The 27,717-nt window shown below is 40.2% G+C and overlaps 2 protein-coding genes across 2 annotated transcripts; one reads left to right on the top strand and one right to left on the bottom strand.

The window, feature by feature from the left end:
• The first annotated feature begins 212 nt into the window (after positions 1-212).
• LOC139709760 (aqualysin-1-like) lies at positions 213-7,440 on the top strand. The gene is made up of 8 exons (XM_071621721.1): positions 213-338; positions 1,519-1,659; positions 2,309-2,435; positions 2,997-3,109; positions 4,035-4,182; positions 6,175-6,359; positions 6,583-6,754; positions 7,295-7,440. The coding sequence occupies exons 1-8, from the start codon at positions 213-215 to the stop codon at positions 7,438-7,440; spliced, it is 1,158 nt and encodes a 385-aa protein (XP_071477822.1).
• Positions 7,441-9,525: 2,085 nt separating this feature from the next.
• LOC139709759 (histamine N-methyltransferase-like) lies at positions 9,526-18,252 on the bottom strand. Its single transcript, XM_071621720.1, has 3 exons — positions 18,003-18,252; positions 12,103-12,429; positions 9,526-10,956 (listed from the first exon to the last, which is right to left on the bottom strand). The coding sequence occupies exons 1-3, from the start codon at positions 18,250-18,252 to the stop codon at positions 10,592-10,594; spliced, it is 942 nt and encodes a 313-aa protein (XP_071477821.1). The 3' UTR covers positions 9,526-10,591.
• Positions 18,253-27,717: the final 9,465 nt, after the last annotated feature.

Below are 27,717 nucleotides of genomic sequence, written 5' to 3'. Positions count from 1 at the left end.
CAAAAATAAATGAACTAGAGAATACATTAAATGAATGATGAGAGAAAAGCACTGATGCATCGAAGGAAATGAGGAGTGCGTAGGCCTACATATCTGAAAATAATAGAAGAAACGCTATTGTTGATCGGAATGATGCCTTTAATAATTATTGTGATTTGATTTTTATTCGGGGTGTCACGATTTATCTGTCGCCGTCATCCTATCAAGATACCATGCGGCAGTTATTATTCCTCGCGTTGGTAGGCGTGTCGCTCCAGTTGGTGGCCAGCCGCCAAGCTCTGGCGCCATTTTACCGCTCGGATGACGCCATTGAAGGATCATACATCGTGGTTCTCAAGGTAGGAACAGATCAGTTGCCACACTTTTAAACCAGTCTTTCGGCCATCCCCCGAGTTCGCTGTCATGTCATTCTGTGTCATGTTTATATGTATAAAACAGATGAAGTCTGCGAAATATGGAATGACAGTGAAATGAATATTCAGTCACCATGACAAGAGTAGGTAAATCACGCTGTCGGTTGTGTAAAAATCTGAAATACGTGTAACAAGATCATCAAAATAATCCTCTTTTCCCCAAGACATGTCTACATCCTGTTTCAGCTAGACAGCAATTGCTATCTTGCATAATGATTGCTGATTAATGGCATTCTCCTAGTTTCTTCACTACGTAGGATATATTAGGACTTAATTGTTAAGCCATACTAGGTAAGTAGATATATATTGCAACATATTATGCAAAGATATCGTCGTGTATAATTTGTGTGTGATAGAGGTCTAATTCTCATTTAAATCCGTGCATTCACCATCACATTAGTTAATGTATGGGCCTGCAAAGATCTTTGACTGAAACGTCAGTCCAAATTTTGGGCTCCTATGGTGTTTTTATTTGACACTATATAATTTCTCTGATAGCCATAATTATATCAGAGGCTGCGGGACCGAGGGGCTGGGTCTGCAGCCCCCCCCCCTTCCCCACCCCAATACATACTTCTCTAGTTTTCAAGCATGTTGTTGACTTCCTTTATATTTCCCTGTCTGTTTCCATTTGTCATGGATATCAAGCAAAAAGTATATTCATGCTGATGAGATATCTATAAAAACTACAACAGGTAAGAATTGGAATGTAAATGGTATCATATAATTTCCTTCCAGCTTTCAATTTTAAGGCATCTACCTAAAAACCCGAAGTGGGACGGCATGTTTAGCTACAGTTTTGGTCCTGCCTATACTTTACACTGAATGATGTCTATGAATAACTCTATACTTGCTGAAATTCTGTACTGATCAGGGCCCCATTTCATAAAAAGTTGATATGATAGCAATTCTTGCTGGAATGGCAATTGTCATGGTAACGACAAGAAGCCAGCTTCCTGATTGGCTGTTGCTATGGAAAGTTACCATTCTGGCAAGAGTTGCTATCCCAACATCTTTTATGAAATGGGGCCCAGGTCTTGATTAAAATATGACGTGTTCTTGATAGTTTTCGGTACTGGATTTTTTTTTTTAATCATGTTCACAGAAAGAAGTCGACAATGACGTCGTGTCCAATTCCCTGGTCCAGCGTGCAAATGCCGACGGCATCAAAATGATCATCAAGAAACGACTTCGTCATCTCATCAACGCTTTCGTTGCCGAGTTTCCTTCGAAGGCACTTCAACTGGCAAGTTTTACGATACTGTTTGATTCGTTGTCGTTGTACTCATGTTAGTCTATGAGAACATGATATAATTTGGTGACTTACATATTATTCATTCATTAAACCCGTTTGATAAGTTACGGGTTGCCAAAATGGAAGTCGAAATACACTGTATCATCCATTTTACCTTCCTTTATTAAAACTGTACTAATGGTCTCGGTAAAAAAAAAGCATATATATATATATATATTTATATATATGTATACATATATAATTCAATTTCAGTTCATCCTATCTCCGTAACATCAAGAATCTTTTTTCTTTTTTTTTCTTTTTTTTTTGGAGGGGGGGGGTAACTCTTTGACTAAACTTCTCACAAAGAAAGAAAGAAAAAAAAAAGAAACCAGTAAGGCTGAAACAAGTACTTTTATTTCTTCTGCGACGATGGATCCTTTATGTGTACACTTATATGCAGTGCAGTGAATCGCGTCAACCAATGTAAAAACGTACAAAGATGAGGGAAAAAAGATGAAGTCCATCAGTTCTATTATTCAGTGCACGACGTCATGCTGCTTTACCAGTTAGCAACTAACTTCAACTACACTTCGTATAAATGGCAAATTCTTACTTTAAATTCTGTGTATGTGCGTGTGTGTGTGTTTGTGTGTGACAGGTGCGGTCCCATGATGCAGTGCGATACGTAGAGGAAGACGGAATGGTGTACGCCACTGAGACCACCTGGGGTCTCGATCGCATCGATCAAGCCGATCTACCACTCGATGATTCCTACACTCCAATCGGTAATACTCTATTATTTCATTTTTAGTTCAGTTTTTTTTTTTGGTACACTTTCACAAGTGTGTCCATAGTACAATGTACTTATGATTAGTTTGGAATAAAATACACGTCAGGTATAAAGAATAATCACATTGCGAGTAAAAGGGAGTTAACCGATCAGCAGGTTTAGCAGTTGTAATTAGGTTCGTAGCCAGGAAAACTCAGGTCAACATCGCCAGGTCGGTATATACCAGGAACTTGACGAGAACAGTTAGTAGCGCACACCTGCATTTGAGATACAGGATTACGTATACTGTTGAATGTGTTGTTTGAGAATAATGAAAAGAAAAAAAAAACAATGAACAAATGAACACGTATGTCTACGCGAACATGAAGTTTGGGAGGTCCCTACAAAAAGTGTCAAGTGAATAAACTAACTAAAAGTGCATGAATACATCAGTGTTAAGAGACGTGAACTTGAAATAGTAAATGTAGAACTAACAGTCTGCATTATATTATGTTCATTTGCTTACTTTTGTTTGTTTGGTTTTCTTTTCTTTTTTTTTACTCATTCTGTTGACCAGGAGATGGTGGAGCTGGCGTAAATGTGTACGTGTTAGATACGGGTATCCGAACTACACATGAGGAGTTTGAGGACCGTGCATTCATCGCATACGATGCGATGGAATACGCCATCGTAAGTATATTATACCTTATATGTGTATTTTACTGAAGGCATGGAAGGGGGATATTCTCGTAGCAGAACTTCTCAGTACGTTTCATTCGGTTACTGAAGGCTGTCATATACTGGTCATTATCAGAGGTTGATATGGAGCCATACAATCTTTTTTTTTAATGGCTGAAAAAAATGATAAACATGTATCAGATAGATTTAATTCGTGTTTATGATTATGATTCTTTCAGAAATTAGAAAAAAAAAACTATAGAGGGTGTTGCTCGGAAAGCTTCAAAATATGCTAAAAAAAGTTCATACTGTATGGGATAATGGTAAACTTGTCCTACATTTTGACCATAATGACATGATGTCAGTCAAGTCCATTGACCGACCATTGTTGCCCAGGGAGCTGACGGAGATTGCCGGGGTCACGGCACACACTGCGCCAGTACCATCGGCGGAAAAGCATACGGCGTTGCGCCCAATGTCACCCTTTACTCTGTCCGCGTGCTAGGATGCGAGGGATCCGGGTCTAAGGGAGGAGTCATGGAAGGTTAGACTCACATTAGTGTACCTACGAAGAATCTCAAATGCATCCAGTAGTTCCACAGCATCTATGAGAGCCAAGTTTGTGATGTTGCTATATCATTCGAATTTCTCAGGACTGCATAGTCGGGATGCAAGTTGTATGTCTTTCGTTATCATTGACTGCTCCTACGACGAATAATTTTCATTAGCTTAAATGCTCTGATGCGAAATTCTCTTGAAGCGGTCTTGTGACATCGCTCGTAGTCACAATACTGGTCAGATGCTGCTAAATGCTGTTGGCTGCATTTGATGGGTCTTAAGTTCTTGTTAAGTAACTCATTTCAACCTTCTAATCTGTTCGCCCTTCTGTGTGAATTTCCCCCGTTTGGTGTAATCTGTGGCAATATTGCACGCCCAGGGTGCCGATGGAGACTGTCAGGGACACGGGACCCACTGCGCCAGCACCGTTGCCGGGAAGGTGTACGGGGTGGCGCCCAAGGCCCATGTTCATTCTGTGCGAGTTCTAGGCTGCTCTGGCTCTGGCTCCAAAGGTGGCGTCATGGAAGGTGCGATTCGAACCTGGTCTCGGCTCAGAGGGACCGTCGCAATGTTATGCATGTACATGTATAAGCCATGGTGCCCTTGCTCTGCTGTTGATACATCACTATAGATCATAAAACCAATAACTACTGCTCCTGCACTGTTCTGTGTGAATCATACGCACATAAAGCATGAAATAGAAGTCGGCTTCTATTTAAACAAAACAAATTGAAAATTCATAATACCTGCTGGCAAGGAAAGTAGCAACTCAATTCACGATAGGTATGCATGTTTGTTTGTTGTTGTTTTTTTTCAACGCTTGCCTAGATTAAAGGATCAAGTCAAAGATCTATCTCCTCTTCCACAGTCCGACGTCAGGTGGTTTTTTGGTCTTCTTCTTACCATCTTTCCAATGCAGTACAATGGTTTAAGACGGATCTGCTATTATTACATGAGTGCCTCAATAAAACAAACAAACAAACAAACGAACAAATACATAAAACGACTTTCCCTTTGGCTTTATGCGACGAACCACGAGAATCGTTGAACTCCCAGGCCATACTGTCGACCGACATCTGTCATCTCTATGACGTAGCCGGATTTTATTGTTATAGTAATGTATTATATTAGTTTATTCATTTTCTTTAATTCCTATAGAATAAAGACAATCAATTCTCTTCGCAACCCCCTGCCCTATTCATTTTGATTCCTTGCTTATGTGTTGCCATTCATATAATGTTATTGCGCCTTTCCTGCTGATATTTCTTCGCATCTGATTCTCTTCATCTGCGATCTACCTTGCAAGATGGCACACTGCTTTTTTTTTTTCAATTGCGCATATAATACCACGTTGTCTTGTAATTAACACTGATTTGTTTCACTCGTCAAGACACAAAGTAATCTCCTACGATCTTCAGAATAAGGTGCACTTTATGTGGAACATTTAGCTCAAATCATTATCGTTGTGATTTAACTCACCGATAATTAATCTTAGCAGTTGTGGAGGAGTTTATTGCCATGTATGTCGATCGACTGATATACTTTGTCAAATATTTATAGAGGAATCTAAGTATCCCTCAAGGGAACTTTGGATTAAGTTCTCTCTCCATTTGTGCCTCGTGTTTATATTGCACACGAGTTATCTAAAGAATGTCAATCCTCTTGACTTTTCTGAAGTTCTGACATGTACTCTCTAAAAAAAAAAGAAGAGTGAAAATCTTCACTCTTGAAGGAATGAATAACAGAAAAGAGTGAGTTTCGAGTGAAATTGGAGTGAATTTTGAGTGAAAAATCAGTGTTCATTTTCACTAATTTTGGAGTGATCTCAGGGATCGCTTGAAGATTTTGGAGTGATCCCTGAGGTCACTCCAAAATTAGTGAAAATGAACATTTTCACTCAAAATTAGAGCATTAATGATGACCAATATATTATAATATGTCAGTCGGGCGGGTATTCTTTGCAAAGGAAGTTAGGTATTCTTTGCAAAATCACTTAATTTTTACAAGGAAGCTGTCATGTCAGTTGAAAACACATTGATTTCCTGAATGATGACCTCTGATAGTTGCTTAATCAATTTTAACGTAATGCTGATGGGACATGTCCTTGGCATTGTAGAGAAATCACACGATCATAAATGCCAATTTCGTGACGAATTTTCCATCGACGTGGGACTTATTAATCAGTACACGCTATAAAACTTACCTGAAAAAAAAAAAAAACTCGCTTGTTTGTCGTTTTCTATTTTCTTTTGTTATTTTTACTTTGTTTTGAAAAGCGCTTGTGTACAATACTGGGCATGTAAGTACGCATGTGCGTGTAAGTCATCCGCCCGATTGACAGGTTGTTTTACCCGGGATCGACGTTCTTCTTGTTTCATGTGTATGATATAAACCGGGTATCTGGCAATACTGAAGAAGTAAAAACAATGACAACTTTCTATGGACGTGACGAGCAGCGCCAAGACTTGATAAGCTACCCACAATACGTAAGACCACAAATTATCATTTTCTGTTTGAAGGTATGGAGTGGGTTGCGATCAGCGGCCAACGTCCAGCCATTGCGTCCATGTCGCTTGGGGGCAGCGGGTCGTATGCCGAAGACGAAGTTCTCACCCTCATGGACCAGATGGGTGTTCTTGTTGTCGTAGCTGCTGGAAATAGCGACTATGAGTCGTGTCGTCGATCACCTGCTCGATCACGAGAGGTAATTATCATCTGAATTCAAAGGGAGTCTCAAAAGAAAAAGACATACGTGTAAGATACCATAATCCAGTAATACTAGTGCTGCGGTTCTAGAGTTTCATTGCTGACGTAAACATGGTAAGAGCCAGAGCGCATATCACAAGTACTGATGGATTACTTTATTGCACGTAAATATGTTGCTGGTCTGGGAATAATCAAACACTGCGCGTCTTTCATTTCCCAAGGCTTTGACTGTCGGTGCGTCGGAGATTGACGACGGACGAGCCTATTTCTCAAACTGGGGTGGCTGTGTCGACATCTTTGCCCCCGGGCGGTACATCACGGCAGCGTCGTGGCTTGGTGATGACCTCTACCGAACGATCAGCGGCACTAGCATGGCTACACCTCACGTCGCCGGTAAGATCGATTGGACAGGTTCGTGCATATCACGCAAAGACAGCCTGCAAATTAAGTTCAAGTCCACTTTGATGACATAAGTAAGACCAAATAATTGTGGGAACGATCCCGGATATGAAATTGGTGGAATCCTGAAGTCGATCAGATTTTGACGAGATCGGTGATATCGATGGAATTTTTGTCATTTACTAACGAGGCGATGCTGTCATCATCTTCCAACCATATCCCCCTTGGTTTGAGTTTTCAACCCATTGCACAATATTGTCCATGAGTAAGCAACATCCCTTTTGTTTAGGTCATTGATACTGTATCAACATCAGTGCCACTTTTGAATGGCGCGACGCGAAGGATATTCATCCTCTACAAATTCACTTTCAAACAGAGATAAAGTGCATATTACGCGACATTTCTATTTCACTAGTACTTTACAATTAGCTTCACCGTTATCTTTACACACGCACACACACGCGCGCGCACACACACACACACACACACACATGCTCATATACGTTGTGATATCTTCTTCTTTCAAACTCCTAGGAGTGGCTGCCGTCCATCTTGGAATGGATCCGTCCCGCACTCCAACAGACTTGCGTGATATCATCCTGAACACTGCCGCCAGAGACAAAGTACAGGATCCGAATGGCGCCCCAAACTTGTTGCTACAGATACCGAAGCAGCAGTGAGGAATCACGTGCAGCTTAAAGAAATGTTTTATGTATCTATCACACACACAGACTCACACACGCACACACAAAAGAAGTAAAATCCCAAAGAAGTAAACCTAGAAGTAAAACTCCATGTAATACTGTGCACTATGTTGTGATGTTCAGACGTTCCAATGATGCAGTCAGCGGTGTAGCATACAGCCATGTGTAGATACAGGTAGGTCGCGACTCAAATTTGATGACATCAAAACATTGACATTTATTTCACCTGACACTGATCGAATGTTATTTTACAACAAGTATCTTTAATACACTGTATCATTTAAGGTGCAGACACTAAATTAAAAATCCTATCGCGCTGACCAGACTGATAAAAGTTATAATTGTTCGGACTCATCTCCCAACTTATGTATTCATTCTCTCTGAAATTTGTAGTGTCCTTGCTACACATATTTTGCGCTACGAGTAAACCTCCAATGACATTATGATTGTACAGTACTTTGTCTTGCTTCTCCAGCCTTTGTCTAATTCACCAGAAGTAAAAGGTATCGTTATTCTATCAAAGAGTTTTCTCCACCATAATAAATGTATCCATAATGCAGTATGTATATTGTGTCTTTTCTTTACGAAAGGTATAGGATTAACTGTGAGAATTGTCATCTTTTTTTTTCATGTCTGTGTAACTGAAGCACCATGATTTACGAATTTTATGCAGGATTTTCTTCTATTTTCCCCTCTTAACGGCCCTATTGTCCATCTCTGTAATGTTTTTATCACTATAATCCTTACACGTAACATTTCTGTCCAACATTAGTCTATATCCCGATCAGAGTTAACGTGAAATATCTCTAGATTGAATTACAACGACATGAAGGATGGAGACGTTATACAAACAATGAATTTGCCCTATTCTTTGTACTGGTATTACATTGTCATCATACAGAGTCAAATTATGATAAATTGTAGTACAATTACATCAGAATAGCTTGTGTGGTCACTGAAAGGTAACGGCTTCTCATGTTCGTGCAAAGTGAAATAATGAGAACGAGAGAGATTACAAATCAATTCAAATCTTGTTTTTGTGAAAGAAATACATGTTGAGAGAATAGGCATAAAATTCTTTTGTGTGTTGTTTTCCTTGCGTTGTTTTTGTGTTACTTCTTGTACAGTGGATACTCGGTATAAAGAGATCATTGGGACCAAGACAATTTGTTCTTTATATCAGATATTTTGTTTTATCAGTAGTCAATAAACAATTAAAACGAAAGGAAATGAATTCATTGGGACCAGAGAAATCGGTTTGTTATATCAGATCTCTTTATATCGAGTGTCCACTGTATTAGTGTTTGAGAGTTCGTCTGTCTGTCTGTACAGTGCTGTATAACAAATTTTTGAATAAGAATCATCAAATGAAGTTCAATCGACTGCCACCACAGGGGAGGATCCAGGAATTCTGTAAAGGGGGGGGGGGTGGGGTGGGGGCGTGACTAATATTTCTGATGCCACTTCCGGGTTGCATTTCATTTTTTCTTTTTATTTCTTTTGTTTTTAACGAAAAATGAAGGGGGGGGGGGGGCGTGCGCCGGTTGCGCCCCCTCTGGATCCGCCACTGTACCAAGTGTAACATTCTGTTTGAATTGCTTGGGTGTTCTTTTGGTTCTTTTGGTATTGCCAAGTGTAACATTCTTTTTGAATTGCTTGGGTGTTCTTTTGGTAAAAAGTTGATATGAATTAATCTTGGCGATTAGATGCTTTGGGAGTGTGGCAGGGTGAGCGTTACAAAGAGAAAAGATATGAGTAGGACTTACAGCACATTGAACAAAGTAATGCAAAGTCTAACAAATACTCACGTCCAGTTTGAGCAGTATTTAATATCATCAAGTCACAATCACAGACTAAATCGCAGTATAAGACGACAATAATATGCATAGAAAACACTCGGCATTCCCTGGTATATGCTGTCAATTGGGACTGGAGTGTATAGCGTATATTTGCCGGATGGCACGAGGACTGCCCGAACAAGAACCAAGAGCCCATATTGACATGGGCATTAATAACACTAAACAAATGAAGTATACATGTATTATCTCGGTTACTTCACATAAAATGAAAGCAGACTGATTCTAGCTATACATGAAAAAGATATTTGTCTGGGGGATATTCTAAATTTGGGAAGGAATAAATTCTAAAACAGTATAATTATGATCGTGACATTATGTGAATAATCACGGCATTATCACTTAAAGGGTTTGACAACACAATGGAATGCAGTGGTCAAGTGTCAAGTGTGGTCAGCGGGGATTGTCCACTTCCCAAATAAACCACTGCTGGAGTGTTTCCGGGGAGTTAAAGAAGCAAGGTAAGGGAAATAGTGAAAAGTATACAAGTTACAAGATTCTGCTGAAGCACCGTATATAGTTTACACTGAATATGAAGATTACATATTAAAAACTCAGTTATCAAGTTCAGTAATTAACAACACTGATCTACGTGTTGTTTGAAGGTCGCTTCCCTCTTCAATTCTCCTCTTTCTAGGCTCTTCTTCTGCCAAGCAACGATCCGGTTAAGGACTACATACACATGGTGTCACAACAAATCTTTCTCCATCATCATAGATGATAATCAATTCTCAGTCAATATCAAAAGTAGCCTCAAAACAGAATTACATGTGTATTTTACCTTTGTCTCATGACTTGGCTTAACTTTCTTCATGATAAGCATGATGCATGTGTGTATACTAAACCATTAAAAAAAAAAGTATGTGAACAACATAAAAATGCAGCACAAGTATACATGAGACTCAAAATAGAGTACACAGTATAAAGGTCTGATCATAACCTTATATACATGTATTACCTTTTTAATTTTCATGTTTATGTCATAATAATATCTGTTTGCGTCATAATGACGACGAAGAAACTAGTGTGGATAATACAAAATACATATAAAATGTGTGCATGTTCTCTATTTGAATGAGGAATATGACGCGCTTAACATTTTCTTTCACACTTGGAGATTGATGCAAATGTAACAAGAGGGATGAAGAACGTAAACACATCGACGCAAAACAAAATACAATGAGATAATACAACAGCGCAAACAGAAGTAGAATATGCAAGTAAAACAATATCTCAGTTGATCAACGAATCAGAAATGACTCGTTTTACGATTACTTTGATTTTATCATGACGATTGAATCCCAGTCTCTTGGGTATCCACCCGAACTACCTTCATCATCCTTCACCGAGCGATTCAGGTTCTTTAAGAACGCCAGAAGATCGTCCCTCAGTGCCGGTGGAGCTGATTGGCGGAAATTTGGCACGTGACTTATGAAGTCAAGCATCCCGTTGCCCTTTGCTGAGGTTGGGTCGAAACACAGGGAGATGTCGGACGGCCATGATTGGCGGTAGAAGGAGTATGGGATGTTGCTCTCCTTGTACAGTGTAATGAGGTGGGAGGAGCACAAGTTATGGGCCGGACTGCCTTCAACGAGTTTAGGATAGCGATCCCAGACGCGATAGATTCCAGCCTCCTCTGAATTGAGAAAAAGCAATAAATCCTTTCATACTACACTATACACATTACAATAATGAATCGTTTACATAGAAAGAGAAGCACAGCTGTTGTCATTGGCGCAAGGGGGTTTATGCACTAAGTAAATTTCTGTCTCGCGTGTTCCATAGCATTGTTTCGGTAAATGACTTTGTGACGTCAAACCCATCGTTTCATTTTACATGCAATAATTCGGAAAGAAGGGTTGTCATCGTAACTGCAAAGTATACAAACATATCTTTATCACAGACACACGTTCTGCTGAATCACTTTCTTGATGTTCTTATTCACATCTATAAATTCGAAATTGACAGACCCCCCCCCCCCACACACACACACACTTTAACGAAGCAATCACTTGTTTTTGTAAATGTAGATAACCGATTCGAGTCTCAAACACTGTCATTATCATATAACAAATTGAACTTGGCAGTTTTTGTTTACAGAAGACATTCAGTTTTTAAACGTGTATGATTGTACATGTATCAGTCAAAAGAGGATATCAAAGCTTCAACAGCCCGCGGTTGATTCAGAATTTTATAATCTATATTAATTTTCATCTATAGCCAATTTAGTTGCTCTCAGTGATTTGCAACCAATTCAAGCTAATCTAAAAGAGACCAAAAACAAGCAAACAGATAAGATTTATTTATTTTAACAAATTTATTGACATAAAACAAAATAACAAAGTGATGATAAAAGGGAAAAAGGTTTGAAATACAGTTTACAAGGCAATGACGGGTCACAGTTACACTCGCAAATTGAGAGTCAACTTCGTCTTTCATATTGTTTCACTAGAAAACTTTATCCATAAATCATCAAACCCTTGACAAAACTCTACACCTCTATGATGATGAAAACTGATAGATGCAATATCTTCTCAGTGAATTAATGTAGAAAATAAATTCGGATCCAGGAACTCCGTAAGGGGGGGGGGGGGGGGGTTGAGCTTTACAAAATTAAATGGGGTTCATGCGCCCCTCCATTTGTTCTTACTTTTCTTTTGTTTGAACAGAAATTGAGGGGGGGGGGACACCCGGTTCGCTCCCCCTGGATTCGCCACTAGTACATCATCTAGGAAAGATTACACGTACACTAAAGAAAAAAAATTATGATAATTTAACTTGCCTGAGAGAAGGATAACGCAGAGGACGCCCGATCCAACCAGCTTCTCTTGAAGGAATTCCACACCTTGTCTGAGGTCATCGACGTAATAAAGGGAATGTATCGCGTGAACTAAGTGGAATCCTGGCTGACTGTCCGCAGTCTGTCTCCTGCGGTAATCATCGAATGTCTCGTTGCACCATACGAAGTCTACTTTACCAAAATCAGCTTCTCTCTCCTGGACCAGGGCCTGGAATTCCCGCATGGGTTCTTCGGCCGGCTCGATGACGGTGTATTCGATGCGAGAGTAACGAGCCACCAGTTGCTCCAGAATACAGCTGTCAATTTTACCTGCAAAATGACAAACTCGGGTTTGTTGAAGTTCAATATCTCTCTAAATCACTTGTTGAACCTACGGAGTCTGCTGCTGCAAATCTAGCCCCCAGCAAATATTAATATCACAATGTAGAAAATAAATGTTTATAAAATATAGGACTGAAAAAAAGCAACACACACACACTCACATGCAGGCAGAACGATGTATGACGTTAACCCGTTCCGTACGGGAACCTGGTGACTTGTATGTTAAGTCTATGGGCATTTCAGAATTCAGAATGCAACGGGTTAACATAAACAGGTCTCACCGTCCTGTCCCATGCACTAGCACCTTTTTTTTCGTAGACACACGTGTGTTTAATTTAAAAAAATATCGAAAAAAAAAATCGAGTCGTATAGACCTTGAAGTTATGGAATTTGGGGGGGGGGGGGGGACTGTCGCACAAAACGAACCACTGCGATTTTAGCGATTTTTACGGATTTTCTGAATCTATACTGGAAGTACAGTTTGTAGTCTCAAAATGCAAACGAGGTGTACTAATGTATTTGTGCAAGGGATTCACAGAAATAAACCACACCTACAATCGTTCTAGACAATGCTACTGTCACGTGGTTTTTAATATCCTCCGATTCAGTATATATACATGTAGTATGCCTACATTTCAGGCCCCGTTTCCAACAAAAGATAAAATCGATTATAGATTGCCATGACACACAGGCTGCCATAGACTTATGACAGAAATCGACTACATGTGTATAATCAATTGTATAATTCTTCGTAAAACAGGACCCTGGACTGCATGCAGCGTGCCTGCCATGGACGTTGATGGTGTCTGAATTACACAGTATTACCGATCCTGAATACTCTGGACTTTTTGTTTTGCCTGTTTTGTTTTGTTTTTTGTTTTTTGTTTTTTTCGGGGAGTACCAATTGGTGGAGAGTCGCGATCAGCGGTTTGGCGCATTGAGCCGAGTGTGGAGTGTACACATGGACACTGTATTAGTGTGGGGAATGCGGACGATCGGCCAGTATCTGAACTAGTATAGGTTTTCCCGCCCAATTTCATCAGATTGATCTGCATTCGAATTAGTGAAAAGGCGTTCAAATTCAAGCGAATTGGTCAAAGCTCTCCTTTGACGGTTTATCTTAATTCTTTGAGCATTCAGTTTTATGTCATGTCATTCCTTTTGGATTTTATTCATTCACTGATTTAGAGAGAAATTCATTCAATTTGTAACGACTCAAAGTTGGTACTCAATTTCGCGCCAGCTGGATAGACGTTCAAAATCGAGCCAAATACCAGTTTTAATTTCATTTATAGGAACACAACTTCGCACTTTGAACGTTCGAATTCAATCAACATGTATTACACACATGGGCGTCACCAGGGGGGGGGGGGGGGGGGGGGGTGGTGCGCTGGGTGCGAACGCACCCCCCTTCAGAACCTTAAAAAAAAAAAAAAAAAAAAAAAAAAAAACGCTTCAGCCTGCGAGCGACCTCAACGCCGGACGCTAAATAATTGTTCTTTTTTCATTTTTCTTCTTATTTTTTTTCTATTTTGCACCAGGAGGAAAAACAAAACAAAACAAAAACAAAACAAAAATAAAAACAAAAAACAAAAACAATCGCACCCCGGCTCTGGCAGCACTGATGCTATACGTACAGTGTTTACTATTTATTATATCTATCGACCGTACTGTATACGTAAGGTATATTTCATTCATTGTGCAACGGATTATCAATTCAGAAAATGCAAAAGCTCCGTCGCATGGGAGGGAGATACCCCGCCCACACACTCCTCCCCCGTTATAGGTCTCCAATCAGTGGCGTAACTGGGGGGGGGGGGGGGGGGGGGGGGCACGTCCCCCCCCCCATCCGCTGGTACCCCCCCCCCCCCCCCAAAAAAAAAAAAATCAAAATGGTTATTCAAGGATTAGTAAATTGCTTTTAAAATTGACATGAAAGGGTGAGCAAGAAATTATTATTTTTTCTCTGAGATTTCTTTTAACCATAATTAAAGAGGCATCAATAGTGTGAAACATTGTTCAAAAAGCCCGGAGCCGACAAAAGATTGTGATTCAGCGTGATTCCAGGTTGGCATTCTGAATGATAAGGAGGATGGAGCAGTGTGCTCAAAACATCCGAACGGCAAAGAGTCGCTGCAATGTTGCGCAATGTGATGCCATAGAATCTACACCTCTGTACCTTACACTTCGTTATATCAAAGCTAGATCACTGACTGTTGCTTTACATACTATATAGTCTATATCAAAATGCCTTGCATTGCCAATAATAAGACTTGACCTGGGCTATTTCCCTACTTTTCCATGTATAAAACACACACACACAAACACAAACAATTAGGGGATGCTCTAAAGTGCAGATTTTGGACATCCTTCCCCCGCTTGGTCACTTCGACGCCCCCTCGATGGTCATACCTCCCCCAATCATGAACATAAACCGACATCCTTGACTACCAGTGGCGCACCGCCCCCCTTAATTTCCAAAGCGAAAAAACAAAGCTACAAACGGCAGTTTTTGGACCGTAAAATGTCAAAATTTTCACGCTCGCTCGCTCCCCTCCCTCGTATTTAATCGCTATGCCATTCTCCTGATGTTGCTGCCAGTATTGAATAGCCAGCAGTTGCACCCGGTGCGCCCCCCCCCCTCCTTAATTTCCAAAGCGAAAAGGAATAGCTACAAACGGCAGTTTTTAGACTGTAAAATGTGAAAATTTTCAAGCTCGCTCGCTCCGCTCGCTCGCATTTTAATCAATTCAATTCAATTCAAACTTTATTTCATTTTTCAAAAAGAACATAAACATTTCACTTTCTTTGGTAGCATAGAATAAGGTTGCATAATCAAAACAAAGTAAACTGAGAAAACATAATTGTGGAACCTTGGGGTAACAAAAACGTTGTAAGGAAAATTGATTGACTGACGTGATACAGACGATATAATCGTTATGCCATTCTCCTGATGTTGCTGCCAGTAATTGCCAGCAGTTGCGCCCGGTGCGCCCCCCCCCCCCCTCTTAATTTCGAAAACGAAAAAATATAGCTACAAACAGCAATTTTTTGACTGTGTCAAAACTTTCAAGCTCACTCGTTCCGCTCGCTCGCATTTGATTGTTATGCCATTCTCCTGATGTTACTGACAGTAATTGCCAGCAGTTGCGCCCTGTGCGCCCCTCCCCCCTTAATTTCCAAAGCGAAGAAATATAGCTACAAACGGAAGCTTTTTTGACAGTAAAATGTCAAATTTTTCAAAGTCGCTCGCTCCGCTCGCACGCATTTACTCGTTATCCCATTCTCCTGATGTTGTTGCCAGTAATTGCCAGCAGTTGCTCCCGATGCGCCCTGCCTAATTTCCAAAGCGAAAAAATATAGCTACAAACGGTAATTTTTTGCCTGTAAAATGTCAAAATTTTCAAGCTCGCTCGCATTTAGTCGCTTTGCCATTCTCCTGATCTTAATGCCAGTAATTGCCAGTAGTTGCGCCCGGTGCGCCCCCCCCCCCCTTGATTTTCAAAGCGAAAGATGTAGCTAAAACCGACATCTTTAGTTAACTGTAAAATGCCAAAATTTTCGAGCTCGCTCGCATTTTATCGTAGTGCCATTCTCCTGACGTTGCTGCCAGTAATTGCCAGCAGTTGCGCCCGGTGCGCCACCCCCCCCCCCCCCTTTAATCTCCAAAGTGAAAAGATAGAGCTAAACACGGCAGTTCTGGGACTGTAAAATGTCAAAATTTTCAAGCTCGCTCGCTACGCTCGCTCGCATTTAATCGTTATGCCATTATCCTCATGTTGCTGCCAGTAATTGCCAGCAGTTGCACCCGGTGCCCCCCCTTCATTTCCAAAGCGAAAAAATATAGCTACAAACCGCAGTTTGGGATTGTAAGATATTAAAATTTGCAAGCTCGCTCGCATTTAATTGTTATGCAATTCTCTTTTTTTTTCCTTTTCACAAAAAGTCCCTCCGCGGGAGGGGTATCCCCCTCCTACACCCTCTCCCGCTCGGTTGCTTCGCTCCCTCGCCGAGGATCTCGCACCACACCGTCACATAAAATGTACCCCCGTAATAGTCCTTCATAGTATATTTATTTTTACTATGCTCTATAAGCGCGACTTTTACACTCTTGTTTTTACAAAAAGTTCCTACCGTGGGAGGGAGTATCCCCCTCCCACACCCTCCGCACTGAAGGAGCGGAAAAGATCATCACCGAGGATCTCACACCGTCACATAATGTACCTCCGTATAGTCCTTCATAGCGAAAGATTCGTGTATGTATACAATATGTATTATGTACAATAGATTATATGTGTAAATGTACATGATGACACAGGAGCCAATAAATCAAATAAAAAAAAATCTCACAGTTTACATTTACTGTCAAAACGCACCCCCCTTGAAAAAAAGCTGGTGACGCCCCTGCTACAACTTCTACAGACCTTTTTTCCACTATCATTATACAATTGGATGATAATTTTCATTTCAAAGTCTCATTTAATCATCTTGATTGTATTGGATGTATTTCTTTCCTGTTGACCTATCTGTCACTTTTAATTCATCCCTATCAGTATGGATGTAACATTTAATAAATAGTCTTATCCCAGAATATTTTAGAGTTCCTATACGTCCAAATCCATTACTGATCCATTTTGATTCCATTCCTTAGTTCCTCGTGTCCCCCCAACAAAAAAGTCCTGTGGTACTCCCTGTGGTACTTGTCGGTACCACACAATGTACCACACACTTGTAATGTTACCACAGGAACTGTGTGGTACTGTACCACAGGCTTGTAGGGTACTCCCTGTAGTACTTGCCAGTACCACACAATGTACCACATGAATAAATGTTACCACAGGAACTGTGTGGTACTGTTTTACAGGCTCATGTGGTACTCCCTGTGGCACTGGTCAGTACCACACAATGTACCACACAAATATGTGTTAACACAGAAACTGTGTGGTACTGTATCACACGCTCGTGTGGTACTCTGGGATGTACCACAGAGCAGTACCACAGGACATTACCACATGAAAGTACCACAGGACAGTACCACAAGACAGTACCACACGAATTGTCCTGTGATATTTTGGGACGTATCATAAATTGCCGAAATTGGATCAGCTATAGATCTAAAAAAAAAAAAAAGATCACATTTCAAGGTATATTCAAACAGCTAAGTAACTACAAAGAATAAAAGCAACAACGAAAAAGACTGCAAATCTGATAAAATTGGGCGGGAAAACCTTGATTGTGGTAGCTTTGGTGCCATAATTATAATAACGTGACGAGGATCGGATCGGGCTTGCTCAGAGTCAGAGCAGCACTTCGCAACGTGCCATGTTACCACTACCTAAAAGAAGGGGGTTCATTGTATAGCTGCATGTCTGCATTGGGTTGTTAAGCCAGACCTAGTTCTATGCAAAGCCCTGTCGCTGTACGAAAGTGTGACACTAGAAGTGTCGCGAGCGTTTTTACAGCGACTGGGCTGTGTACTGCAGAATGAAGTCGCCGATTTAACAATAATAAACAGAAACTGAGCCGAATGCACAAATTTGTACTCGAACTCGCGAACCTACCGTCTCCACTGCCAACTGCAAGAACTCGCAGTAAAGTTGTCTGGTCCGTGGGAAACGCGTCCGCCAAGGGTTTGACCACCTGTTCATCGAATATACCCCTTGCCCATTTTCTGTAGATGTCTACTTTCAACCCAGAAAATTCGGCGTAGGCTTGGTATGCTCGCAAATACACGTCTAAGTCGTCTACAAGCTTAGGGAGGTTTTCGAAGCAAGACTCCGGTACGGAACTGCCACTGCCAGCACCAGCCATGGCTATCAATTCGGTGTGTTTACAGTACATGTACATGTATATCGTTCATTATCATATAGAGAAATTGGGTTAGGCTCACTGACCTCTAGTGGGAAGAGACCTCCCCTGGGACAACGGTGGGCGAGCACACAGTGATCTAGCCTTTTCTCAAGGCCCTCTCCCTGTAACGGGCGAGTGAAGCGAGCCAAGTCGCCGAGCGCTGCAGCGCGAGGCGCAACCACAGCACTCTAAGAGTTCTGTGGGCGCAACCCACTGATCTCTCTAACAACCACAGTGAAGAACTAGCGCCGAACAGGAGGTGGCAGATATTGTGATCTATCAATTCACATTTTCTAGAAAATGCTCAAAATATTCTACGTTGAAATTCAATTCTACACTGCAAAAAGTCCGGTGGTAAATTATGAAACACCGAGCTGGTGTTAAATTTTCGGTGCTCATTTGTGGTGTTAGAATATCAGCACCTCCAGGTCACGTGTCACTTCAAAATATGAAATTGTTTTTGGAATAGTTTCTTGAGTTACTGTTTTTCTTGTTGATTTTGAACTTCAACAAGACGATAAAGAATTTTCTGATAAAGTAGGCCGTACTTGATTTTTGGAAAAAAAAAAAAAGGTGTGAACACATTTACACCACAGTAACACCTGTTGGATTGGTCTCCTCTTGAAGCTGGGCGGGTGTTATATCATTGAAATTAACACCAGAATATCAAATCAACACCATGCGGTGTCATTGTTGAATTAACACCAGCGCAGTGTCAAAAATATCACCAGCTGCAGTGTCAAATTAACACCATGAAGTGCCAGGTGAACACTTTTCAACACCATCACAACATTACTATCTACACCTATGGGTGTGGTCCTCTATTGACACTTGATCGGAGTTAGATTTAACACCCGTGGTGTATATACATGTATACATGTATATATATATATATATATATATATATATATATATATATATAGTTAATTAATATTTAATTAATATTATTATAGTTAATTTGCGCTAGGGATTGTTACTCATCGTTACTACAAACGTTGATTTTCCCGATCGTTAGTTTGCGTTACTAACGATTCAGGTGAAACCGCTTGCGTTAACGTTTAGTAACGCAAAGTTTCTTTTGGTATATACTGTATGTAATCAAAAAATGGCGTCTCGTGATTTTGACAGTGATTTATTACACAATAAAATCTTATTCAACTGAGGCACAGTGAATTCAATGGCTTTTCCGTGAAAGTGTTCATGGAATTTCATCGACTTAGGCGTGTATTCGACTTTAAAAATTCGACTTGTGAGTGAACTAATACACGTAAGTCAATGGGGAAAAATCGGGACTTTTTGAAATCATCGACTTGCGCAATTATTCGACATTATTATGCGACGTCGACTTAGGCGATTTTAACTGTATATGTGTGTGTGTGTGCGTGTGTGTGTGTGTGTGGAGAGAGAGAGAGAGAGTGCAAGAAGGGAAGGAATCTATCTCTCAGTAAATAATGAAGATTCCTTTTACCATTTTTATCATGCATTTCCTCAATTATTCATTCAATTGAATTTTCATTCTTTCCCTGTCAAAAGAAAAATAAGACAAAAACATCTCTCAAGTCCTAGTAATAATTTGTTTTTACAATTTGTAGGAAATGAGTCTGAAAATAAGTGCAATATGGACCAGAGTATAGTGGCCAACCAAACATAGCTACAAAATGAATAAAATCATGGAAGCAGCAATGTATACTTTATATTAGAGTTGGAAGAAAAATAAGTTTGATAGTGAAAAAAAAAATGATCCACTTCAAGGCAAGACCTGTAAATTCTACTCGACTCAATACAGTGTACCTAACCTTCGACAATTTAAATATGCTCTTGTACACCTCGTTTATAAAAGCACTTGGCCCCCTATTGAACCCCTAATAAATATGAAGTTTTCAGTTATTGGTGTTACAGAAATATGGCTTAACAACCAATCTCCCCCTTTATATAAAATTGATGGATATTCTGTTGTCCGTTCTGATAGAAAATGCGGACAAGGGGGCGTAGGGACTGTTACGGCACATTTTGGTAATTTACCAAAATGTGCCGATAGTGCACCTATACCTGACGGGATCAACTGTTACCAAAAAATGGATTTGCCTGCACATTTTGGACAATCTGCACATTTTGGTAACTGGACTAAAAACCTATGGATGGGCTTGAGATTTATAATACGGTCCTGCAGTAAAGACAGGTAAGACACTTCTTTATAGCTCACCCGAGCTGAAGGCTCGAGTAAGCTATTGCGATTGTTTTTCGTGCGGGTATGCTGTGTGACCTGCGTGCCAGGTGCGTGTAGCTGACAACTCAGTGAAGGAATTCCTCTGAAGGAATGGCAGAAGTACCACAGAATGTCATTAATTTTGCCGCATACGGGGACTGCGAAATGCATGCGTGGGAGTTGCCTGCGAGGTGCTGCCGCTGAGGGCCTCCCACTGGCGTTCTGCGTGTACCTCTGCGGGCAATTTCCACGACTCACCCGGAAAAAGTTTTGGTCATGCTGTAAACTTAGCTGCAGGTAAATCGGACTTGTCGACTTGCGCACCTCCGGGCAAATACAGGCGAGATACGCGCTAGGTACTGTCAGGTGCGGACCAACTGCGGAGAGCTCCGGGCAGCAAAATTTAGTTTGCTTCCCCGCAAGCCAGACTTCCTCAGATACGGTATGACAAGGCCTTGAGCATGTTCAAAATATGTTCCGAGTGAGTTGCGGGGGTACACGCCGAACACCAGTAGGAGACCCTTACCGGCAGCACCTTGCAGACAACTCCAACGCAGGTACGTCCCAGTACCCGTAAGTCGCTCGTAACAGAAACGGATCGGTTTCAAAGTTCTCACGCAGGTCAAACAGAATACACGTAAGTAGAAGGTAAGTAGAACGCGGGTCTATCAAATAAGACACAAGTGCGAAACTCGTAAACATTCTTGTCCGCCCGCAAAAAAAAAAAATTCTCCTGCCTGCTGAAAAATCCCTACACCCAACAAGCCCGCGTAGCTTGCCCGGAAAAGTGTGACACGGCCTTACAGGCCGTGTCACATCTTTCCGGGCAAGCCTTGCGTGCGACTTGTGAAGAACAATTTTTACTACCCGGAGGTCCCCGCAGATGACCTGCACGTAACAGTACCTAGCACGTATCTCACCCGTAGTCGCCCGAAGGTGCGCACGCAAATCCTTTTTACCCGTAACCATGTTAAGGCCTTGTCACATCTTTCCGGGCAAGCTACGCGGGCTTGTTGCGTGTGAGGATTTTCCAGCATACCGGACAATTTCTGAAGACGGACAAGGATTTGGGCGAGTTGTGCATGTGTCTCACTTGCTGGATGCGTGCTACTTATGTTCTTCTTGCAGGTATTCTGTGTGACCTGCGTGCCAGGCGCGTGGGGGCTGACAACTCAGAAATTCATCTGAAGGAATGGCAAAAGTCCAACAGAAATGACAGAATGTCATTATCTTGGCCGCGCTGGGGACTGCAAAGTACCTGCGTGGGAGTTACCTGCGAGGTGCTGCTCAAAACTTGGCTGCGGGTAAATCGGACTTGCTTGCGCAGCTCCGGGCAACTACGGGTGAGATAATTTTCCTGTGTGCTGGAAAAACCTTACTCGCAACAAGTCCGCGTAGCTTTCCCGGAAAGGTGTGACACGGCCTTTAGGCTGCCGAACTCATTCGGTGGGGACAAAAACCAACTGCACTTACAATTTGTTTTTGTGATGATTGTGGAGGAGCAGAAAATGTGCCGTCAATGTCCTGCACATTTTGGTAAATTTACCAAAATGTGCAATTTACCAAAATGTGCCGTAACAGGGACCCTGTTCCTATCACGCTCGTTATCGCTTAAAGTAAGACCTGATTGATATACAACGGAAATGAATTTGATTGCACGTTTGTTGAAATTAATATGTAGGCCTACATGTATAATAGAAGCAATATATTACCTTGTGTTGTATACAGGCCCCCTCATTCAGATAGTAATTTATTTTTGGAAAATTTGGATATTTTGTTAGAGCTGATCAATCAAGAAAACAAAGATGTATACTTGATGGGCGATTTTAGATTGATCTTTTGAATCAAGAATATAGTGTTAAGAATAAGCTTTGCAATATTTTGCAAGCAAATTTTTGTAATATCACAATTGATAAGCCTTCGAGAATTACGGTTAACTCATCAACACTGATTGATGATATTTTTACTAATATTGATACTGACTATTATATAGTGATATATCTGATCATTTACCTGTATTTTTCATCTGTGACGACACACAATAAAAAATAGATCCACACAAACTGATTTCTCATAGTATTTAGGTGCGTCAAATTATAATTCATTATTTTTAAACCAACAGATTACAGTGAGATCCTTGACATTGTGCATCCATTAAAATCAAGTTATACAATTGGTCATGATGAAATGAGCACGTATTTTTATAACAAATGACACCTTTAGATATTTATATAGATATTATATATTTATAACTTGTCACTCTCAACTGGCATATTTCCGAACGCATGTATAATTGCAAAAGTTATTCCAATATACAAAAAGATGACTTCTCTCTTGTATCAAATTACCGTCCTATCTCTCTTCTTCCTATATATTTCTAAGGTAATAGAAAGGTTTGTTTAACAGACTGTATGATTTTTGACACAATATGCTATACTTAATCAAGACCAGTATGGTTTTAGGAAATTTCATTCTACAGATATGGCACTAGCCCAATTATACGATAGAGTTTCGACTGCCTCATCTGAGCAAAAACATGTCATCGGTGTTTTCATGGACCTATAAGCAAGGCATTCGACACTCTTGGCCACACCCTCATACGTAAATTGCAGTGCCATGGAGTTATCATTCCACTAGAATGGTTCAAAGATTACTTATCGAATAGAAAGCAATATGTGCACTATGAATCTGTTAACTCTGAAGTATTACCTATACAATGTGGCGTCCCACAAGGATCCATATTGGGACTACGACTATTTCTAGTGTATATAAATGATATTTCAAACTCATCTAAGTCACTGCAATATATAATGTTTGCCGATGACTCCAATGTATTCTGTTCCAATTCTGATTTTCATTCACTCCTAAGAACTCATAATACTGAATTACCGAAATTATCTTCATGGTTTATAAGAGTATTAGATTATCACTCAATTCGAAAAAGACAAATTTTATGTATTTTCATTATAAGAAGCATAAAAATGAAATGCAACATTTAAATATTATGGTGGATGGTATATCATTGGAACAAAAAGAAAGTGTCAAATTTCTCGGAATATATGAATGAAAATATGAAATGGAACACTCGTGTGCAATATATCTGATCACAGTGTCTCGTAATGTTGGTATACTTCATAAGTTAAGGTATTATGTCCCTCAGAATATTTTATTTATGCTATATAATTCGTTAATATTATCGTACATTTCATATCGCGACATTGTATGGGCAACTTCAAAAAGTCACATTGGTAGTGTATTACTTCTACAAAAGAAAGCTGTACGTATACGGACCAACTCAGATTATCGAGGCCATTCAGATCCTTTATTCGCAGAATTAAAAACACTTAAGGTAAATGACATTAATCTTTTGCAAAACTCACTTTTTATGTTTCGCTTACATAATGGTCAGTTGCCATCTTCTTGCTTCTCCCTATTTCAATAAACAATGACATACATTCTTATCCCACAAGAAAATCTGATGTTTCATTCATATAATCCTAAAACAGTGATGGCTCTGAAATCTGCCAGACACACCGGACCCAATGTTTGGAATTCTCTTCCTTCTGAAATTTGAAGTTTAAAGTCCATTTACTCTTTTAGGAAAACTGTAAAAACAATATTGCTTTCTGGATATCAGTAATTTCATTGTCATTGTTAGTGTATTATACACGAAATTCTTTCGCAGAAATATCGATGCATTTAATCTATTGGGTAATCATGTAACCGGCCATGAACTGTATCAACTGTTCATCTGTATACCTCGGTAAGAAAATATTTTGTCATGCCTTGCTAATCAGTGATACAGGTTAACTTACTTTGTGTAAACCTTTAGTGAAAGCAGATATACCTCTCCTTTCTATTTCTCTTTCCTACTATCCAATCCAAGGAAAAAAAAAACATAAATGAAAAATAAATGAATGAAAGAATGAATCTCTACGCAAGTCATCCTTTTCTCCTATTTTCTTTCTGATGTGTATTATGTACGGGGGCTGCACGCAAATCAAGCCACGCTTATGCTGTAGCCCCACTGTATTATTCATTGTTGTACTACTTATACGTTTTTCTGTACATGGTGTAAAGGCAATGAAGAAAAAATATTCTGTGAACAATTTATGTTTATATAGTACATGAATGTGTATGTACAATGATGATACAGAAACCAATAAATCAAATCAAAGGATATGAACACATTGCATCTGACTTACAAATTACTAGTTTAGTCATATATATCGGCAGGCGTCTTATCCAGCAGACCACCGACATTGACCGACCTTCCACCCGAAGGCGATGCTGGTAGTAATCCTTGCGGCTAAAACATTTCCTTTTCTCTGAATGCGGCACAACAAGAACGTGCTTTTGGTTCTTATTTTTTTTTTCATAATAAGCAAGAATGTTGCTTGCATTTTTTGTTTGCTTTTGTTTCTGAGGGGGACACTGCAAAATAAAATCTCAAAATGTTAGCAGTCCCATCCATTTCTGGCAGCCTACTTAATAAACAACTGTGTGATACACATTTAATCAATATTATTCATTATAAATAATCTTTTTACTAATTGGCCTTTGGAGGAGTGGCATTAGTATGGGGAGGGGCTCGATATCTTAAATCAAATTGGTTGGTCAAATACCGGTTAGTGATTGATTAAACACAGACACGTGATGGAGGCACATTGGTTATGTTCGCCCATGGACGGAACATTTTTGTAATGTTCTCCCATGGGAAAACATTTTCACGTAACAAATGACAAACGATACCATACGATTGAACGATCATATTTTTCACGCAATCGATAGGATGAATTTGCCTATTCCATACAATATGAAAAAGCAGATGACCGATTATTGTAATGTGTACGAAAGTGTGATTTGACTAACCCATTACTGTATTATAACAGATGATGACTTTGTTGTCGGGAACATGTAAAAAGTGCATTATCTTTCGCTTTATGGTAATGCAGACTGTGTAATGGTGCCGGAGAATACAATTAGTGCTTTATATCAATGCAAAGCTTAGGAAATGGACAACGTGATTCAATGGGAAAAAAGAGATGAATTGTCAGAATTCCCGACTTTTATTTGCCTGAAACCGTCGTTGCCGGTCACAATCAGGGGCGGATCCAGGAATTCTGTAAAAGGGGGGGGGGGGCAGACTGATATTTCTGGTGCCACTTCCGGGTTTCATTTCATTGTTTTTCTTTTTATTTCTTTTGTTTTTTACGAAAAATAAAGGGGGGGCGTGTGCCGGTTGAGCCCCCCTCTGGATCCGCCACTGTATATTAAGAACTGTTATTTCAAGACGCTCAATCATGAATACAATCACTTAGTTTGTATACGAAATCATATTTCTGTGTTACATAAATAAATAAATAAATAGATAGATAAATGAATGAATAAATATATAGATAGATAAATAAATAAAATAATGAATAAATAAACAGATTAATGAATTAATAAATAAATATGATACGTTTACTTGTAGAATCATACTGAGAGGCTAATATGCATGTGAGTTTGGTATTCCATAAGTGGCTGTTGTTTCCCCTTTCGGAAGGACATACACTTTTTCCATGTTTTGAATAATGATTGTTCGCTTAAAAACAAACAGTATGTAGAAATTACATTTATTCTATATGCATCGAATCCGTAATATCCGTAATTTCATGTTGTCATTAGTTAAAGCTCTTCATTTTAATACAGTTCCCATGCATGCTAGTGAATTACCATCCATGCAGGGATATCAGCACACTATAGTCTCTTTCTTTTCATTTTGTCTTTTTGTTTCTAATTATTTGAGTAGTCATGCAAGCCCATGAGGTTTTAGCTCACGAATCATGCAGCCCGCGACCCACACCCTCAACAAAATCAGGTCCAAGAGCTTAGCACTATATTATTAATGCTCAGCTCGACAGGATGAACAGCGCCATCTACGACACCGATGATAATGTTTTTGTTGTTGTTGTTTTTGTTTTTGCTTTGAGGTCTTGCTCGTCTGCCGTATGACATGCATTTTGGTGTCGAGGTAGCTGGATGACCCCATAATACATGGGCGTCACGAGGGGGGGGGGGGGGGGGGGGTGCGCTGGGTGCGAACGCACCCCCCTTCAGACCCTAAAAAAAAAAAAAAAAAAAAAAAAAAAAAATCAGTCTGCGAGCAACCTCAACGCCGGACGCTAAATATAATTGTTTTTTATTATTATTTTTATCATTTTTTTTAAATTTTTCACCAGGGACAAAAACAAAACAAAACAAACACACACACACACACACAAATCGCACCCGGGCTCTGGCAGCACTGATGTTCCTTTACAGTGTTTACTATCTATCGACCGTACTGTATCCGTACGGTATTTCACTCATTGTGCAACGGATTATTGAATTTCAATTCTGAAAATGCAAAAGCTCCGTCGCGTGAGAGGGGGATACTCAGTGGCGTAACTACGGGGGGGGGGGGGGGGGGGGGGGGGGGAGGGGGGCGGCATGGGGGGCAAGTGCCCCCCCCCCCCATCCGCTGGTAAAACAACAACAACAACGAAACAAAAAAAAAATACTTACCAAAACCGTAATTTAAGGGATAGTAAACTGCTTTTGAAATCGACATGAAAAGGTGATCACGAAATAAGATATTTTTCTAAGATTTCTTTTAACCATAATTTAAGAGGCGTATAGTGTGAAACATTGTTCAAAAAGCCCGGAGCCGACAAAAGATACTGATTCAGCGTGATTCCTGGTTGGCATTCTGAATATAATCAGGATGTGCGCAGTGTATCAAAGCTAGATCATTAATTTTGCAGTGTTGTTTTACATACTAGTCTATATTAAAATGCCTTGCATTGGCAATAATAAGACTTGACCTCTTACAAAGGTTGTTTCCTAACTTTCCCATGTACATGTATATAAAACACATACAACACACACACACACAAACACAAACAATTAGGGGATGCTCTAAGGTGCAGATTTTGGACATCTTTCAGCTGCTTGGTCACTTCGACGCCCCCCTCGATGGTCATCCCCCCCCCCCCCCCCCAATCATGAACATAAACCGACATCATTGACTATATACCAGTGGCGGATCCAGGGAAGGGGACGCACCGGGCGTCCCCACCCCCTCTTAATTTCCAAAGCGAAAAAAATATAGCTATACAAACGGCAGTTTTGGGACTGTAAAATGATAAAATTTTCTAGCTCGCTCGCTCCGCTCGCTCGCATTTAGTCACTATGCC

The sequence above is a fragment of the Diadema antillarum genome, unplaced genomic scaffold (genome assembly GCF_040938485.1).
Source record: "Diadema antillarum isolate AM-2024a unplaced genomic scaffold, OU_Dant_1.0 seq00001469_RagTag, whole genome shotgun sequence".
NCBI lineage: Eukaryota > Metazoa > Echinodermata > Echinoidea > Diadematoida > Diadematidae > Diadema > Diadema antillarum.
Note: the sequence above shows the minus strand (reverse complement) of the source record. Positions and strands in the feature narration are given on the sequence as shown.